Below are 4,905 nucleotides of genomic sequence, written 5' to 3'. Positions count from 1 at the left end.
TACCATGATAGAAATTTCTGCTAAGAATTGACAACTTTTGTTGTACGAGATTAATCGGTACTTCCTCGTCCAACGACAAAGTCCGAATGGGCGGATCTCAATAAGTTATTTCATATGCGTCTCTCAAAATGGCGATCAGCTACTCCCATTCTCATCGGCATCGTTTCGTTCACATATGTGATTGTCCTTCTCCTTATTCTAATCAACTCTTCTGATTCACACAATGAACATCACCTAAGAGGTCCTCTCAAAAGCAGACCAATAAGAAATCTCAACAGCGTTTTCATAGCCACTGACGACACTGTAAAGGTGAACGCAAGTCCGACAACTCTGAGTACTCGCGAGAAAGTAACGACGACCAAGTCTTCCCAGTCCGCAGTCGTGACTAGCGAACCAACACTTAGTGATAGCTCCTGTGGGTGGCGTTGCAATGCTCATGTATTCTATTACATGTGGTATCGCAACAAGGATAGGGATGGGAACTGGTCTCATTGGAATCATCAGCGGTTGTCTCATTGGGACCAAGAAATTGCCAAAAAGTGAGACACGAAATAGTCAGAAACCCTAGTAAACGGTTTCTTACTCAGCGTTGGGAAAACATCCATGTGGTCAACTACGCGTGTCCAGGTCTTCATGAAAATTTTGGGAGATTCCTGTTAGTCTCTGTAAAGCATTCTTCTTAGTCACGCGCGAATTTCCATAGTGCCTTGGAGAAACTCCTGAACTGAGCTGAGAACGTCAATCAAACATATACTCTACGACGAGGAACAGTCTCATCGTAGATACGCTGAAGACGAGCATATCCCCGAGAATGATGACATAGGGTCATCGTATTGGCCTCAGCTCGGACCCTACTCCTCGCTGGACCCTCAAACCATCGCCACTCATATGGACATGATGAAGAGGGCTGGCCTGGGTGTAGCTGTTGTGAGCTGGTACCACACTCTTGCGAAATCCTAGTATCAAACCGAACCCGAGGTATCCCCCTGGTCTCCACGACCCAGCGCTTGACGATCTAAACCAAACCGTCGACATATTGCGAGCATTACTACTCGATATCGCGTGGGCTCACGGCATGAGAGTTGCTATTCACTTGGAGCCATACGAAGGTGTGATACACTGACGGCTTCGTATGACGTGTTGGTAAAAAATGAAAATTAGGAGGAAATTTTGGAAATTTCTTGGAGGTTTTTGTACACTTCTACCCGAATTCGTATGTGGACTTCTATAATTAATGAGGAAACTCTCAAGCCCAGCTGAGGAAAGCGAACATATACTCCAACACTGGGTTCAACTACATATGTTGGTGACAATGTGAAAAATTATTGTTAATTTCTGTACGCTTCTGCCTGAATTCGTATATGAACTCCTACAATTAGTGAGGAAATTCCTGGGCTCAGCTGAGGAAAGGCGAGCGTATATCTCGACACTGCAAGTGTAGGCCGTAACCCGTCTACGGTACGTAAAGACTTTGAATACATTCACACACACTACGGGAAGCACCCAGCGCTTCACAGAGTCGCCAATGTTCGTGACGGAACGCTTCTTCCTCTCGTGTGAGTTGCAATAGCCGATATAATGATTGTTGAGTTCTAGCCTAGATACATCTACGATAGCTACCACAATTCTCCAGAGGAATGGGCTAGGTTGTTGACCCCGAGTGGGGACCTGTCGGTCCGCGGTAAAACCGGTTTGGACTGCACAGCGATCTTTCTATGGGTCGAGGCGGCCCACTCGACTTATACCAAATCAGGATTCGGTGAGTAGAGAGGCTCACGAAGCCATATAAACATTTACAAATTTTGCAGAGTTTTTACTTTACTGATGAGCTCATGAGTTACTGTTGCGATATTGTGTTATGCATGAACTCTCTCGCAGATGGGTTCTATACCTATTTCGCAGCAGCTGGTTTCGTGTACGGCAGTACTCCTTCCAACTGGCACTACATGGGCCGAGTCGCGCAAGAGGCTGGCATTTACTTTATACCGAGCGTGAGCAAACTCCCTTCATTTTAGCGTGGCGAAATAAAGTGATTTAGTTATATACCACTCTCTAGGGAAATCAATGGTTCAGGTAGGGCCAGGGTATATTGACGTAGAGGTGCGGCCTTGGAACTTCGCCAACACTCGCGATCGTCGTGATGGTCAATACTTCGACCATATGTTCTCCGAGGCTGCCAGACTTCGACCAAAAATGGTATGGCGCATGTACAAAGTCGCGACCAGTGTTTTCCTCAGGTTTCTATAACGTCTTTCAACGAGTGGCACGAGGGAACCAACATAGAGCCCGCCCTGTACGGCAAGTCTACAGTGGCGTCATTGACATGGCCTGCTAGGGCCTACTTGAACTATGCTTCTGATCCTGAGTTCTATTTGACTAAAACGAAGCAATGGGTTGAACGCATGTTCGGACCTCCTGGTCTGGTGATCCCGTGAAGAGTCAATGTTCTATTACGAGAGAGTTGAGTTCGTACAAGTGACAACCAGTGTGGGAAAATACACCCATGGTCAACCAAATATGTTGGTGGCAATATGAAAGATCTAAGGGAATTTCTGGTTAGTTCCTAAACGTTTTAATCCCAGGTCGTATAAGAACTTTCATAATTGACGAGGAAACTCTTAGGATCAGCTGAGGAAAGCCAACATATATAACAGCAACGTAATCGACACAGTAGAGGCAGTAGCCTAGAACGAGCGTTTTTATGTGACTGATAACTGCTGATTGGGCCTTGTGGCTGTTGAACTGTATATGTGGGTAGCTGGTGATAGTATCACCAGTAACTAGGTGTACTACCACCGTGATAGTACACCTAGTTACTGTGAATGACACGGCTAGGGGTTGGCGATTGAGTGGGCGCCATCATCAATTTCAACGGCATGGACTTTTCGAGTTGCGGAGATGATGCTTGTGGTCGACACCTTGTAGGAAAGACCAGTTTTTCGTGGTCGTACTAGGAGCGTAGCCGTCCTGCCGAGAGGATAGAAACTTTCTATTAGAAAGTATCCTAGGTTTGCCCTATCCCCTGCCTGAGTGCTACTCTGTGTGCTCAATGAACTTGCCTGACTTCATCCCTTCGGAGTAAGACACATCGGTGCTAATCTGACTGAGCCGGTTTTCGGCGTTGGACTTCGAACCCACGCACACAACTTTTGAGAGTCGATTCTAAATACACCATTTCCCGATCCATTCCGAGAATGGTCAATGACGATTCTTAGATTCGAGGTGACCATTGGTCACCTCGAATTCATATACTGCCGTTCCAATTTCTGGTGAACGACGATATTTTTCCGTACCCATTTCCATATACTGTATTGTCGTTTCCCTTTCTGGTTATCGCGAAATCAACTCGGAAAGGAATGAATTTGAAATGAAAAATGTTAAACGGGAGAGGCAAAAATTCGATCAGCGGAAGTTGGAATATGTGGCAGTATATGAACTTGAAGTGACAATTCGTGGAATAGATCCGATCTAGTGGATTGGGAAGCGGTGTAGTTTCAGAGTCCCAAAGGTGGAGTTTCACCCGTTTGTGGCGTATTACTCGGTGAAAAACGCGATATTCGCGGTAATATGCAGTAGTCGTGAAATATATTTTTCAATAGTGTTTTTCATATCACTAGGGTGAAACACCATTGAATAGTTTCCGATTAACCAACACTAATGCACCATAATTCTACAGAAAATCTGAACAGAAAATTGATTTCATTGTTGTCATTAACGGAAAGTACACATAAGCTCAGTTGCTCAATAAGCGTATTTTTCTGACCTCACGTGCTCGGACGGATACACCCCAAAGGGCCTCCGAATCCGCAGTGTATATACGCGTAATCGGTGGGCAAGCAGTGGGAAGAGACAACCGGGAAATAATTGTGCATGCGTGCAAATCGAAAATGAATAGTATCGGAATCATACACTCTGAGCGACCAGTAATGAAGGCCCGAGAGGACCCTACGTCGAACCATGGATTCCAAAGAGGCTCGAAAGTGAACACCGGCTCGAACTCGATCTCGTTAACACCAACTGGCTCAACTTCAACAAGCTGCTCTTTAATGCACTTGTCGTTAACCAATACTGGTCGTAATGCAAAGACAACTCCAGTGGAGTACGCACACGCAAGGCAGTGGACTAGGTGCTCTTCTTGTGTAGTGATGGACCCTCGTCTGGACCGGTTCTCCAGGGAGGTCCTTGAGACGCCGAAGAGACCGGGCAGAGTTGACCTGTGTGGTTTTGACAGGCCCCAGAGGGCCCCATCAGGAGCACAGATGATATCATGCATGTAATTCGATATTCGTCTGCCCCCACGTACAGGTTGCCACAGCGCTGGTCTCTGGGGAGTCGCAGTGGACCAGTGTGAACATCTGAATACACGTCCTTGTTGAGATAGGGAAATAATACTGTCATCACGAGGGTCGAGGCAGGCCGAAGGGGCTCTACCAAGATCAACATCGCCTATGATACGTAGAAGTTGACCGTCACAACGACGATTGTCCCCAATCTCCCCGACACCCCAACCGTTAGAGAGTCGAACCAGAAAGAGTAGGCCGGAACCACTAGTCTTCTTGAAAACGAGCATTTCCTCGGGGTCTCGACCAGAACAGTGGAAAACCCGTTCAACCAGAGAACTGGTCAAAACCGGGCGGGCATAAGTCCACACGGAACGGAGTAGTTCGAGGGGAGCCTCTAAGCACTCGATTGAACGTAAAGTTAATATCGTCCGATCGCTGGAAGTAGCGACTTGGGTGATCATCTAAAAAATGTCGGTGAAACTTGAGAGGATGAATCCCTTCCACTGGGCAACGCAAAACGTCAATATGGCCGAAACAGTGTTTGCATGGTCAACTACAGGTGCTGGTGACAATACGGAAATCTTTAGGAAATTCTCGTTGATTTCTGTACACTTCCACCCGG

The 4,905-nt window shown here is 46.6% G+C and overlaps 1 protein-coding gene across 1 annotated transcript; it reads left to right on the top strand.

Moving 5' to 3' along the window:
• Positions 1 to 450: 450 nt before the first annotated feature.
• On the top strand, positions 451 to 2,435 carry Pmar_PMAR029600 (mannosidase, endo-alpha, putative; the record flags this gene model as incomplete). The annotated part of the gene is made up of 8 exons (XM_002779139.1): positions 451 to 539; positions 783 to 935; positions 979 to 1,109; positions 1,442 to 1,556; positions 1,602 to 1,759; positions 1,879 to 1,991; positions 2,074 to 2,196; positions 2,238 to 2,435. The coding sequence occupies 8 exons, from the start codon at positions 451 to 453 to the stop codon at positions 2,433 to 2,435; spliced, it is 1,080 nt and encodes a 359-aa protein (XP_002779185.1).
• Positions 2,436 to 4,905: the final 2,470 nt, after the last annotated feature.

Source organism: Perkinsus marinus (genome assembly GCF_000006405.1).
Source record: "Perkinsus marinus ATCC 50983 genomic scaffold scf_1104296947766, whole genome shotgun sequence".
Taxonomy (NCBI): domain Eukaryota; phylum Perkinsozoa; order Perkinsida; family Perkinsidae; genus Perkinsus; species Perkinsus marinus.
Note: the sequence above shows the minus strand (reverse complement) of the source record. Positions and strands in the feature narration are given on the sequence as shown.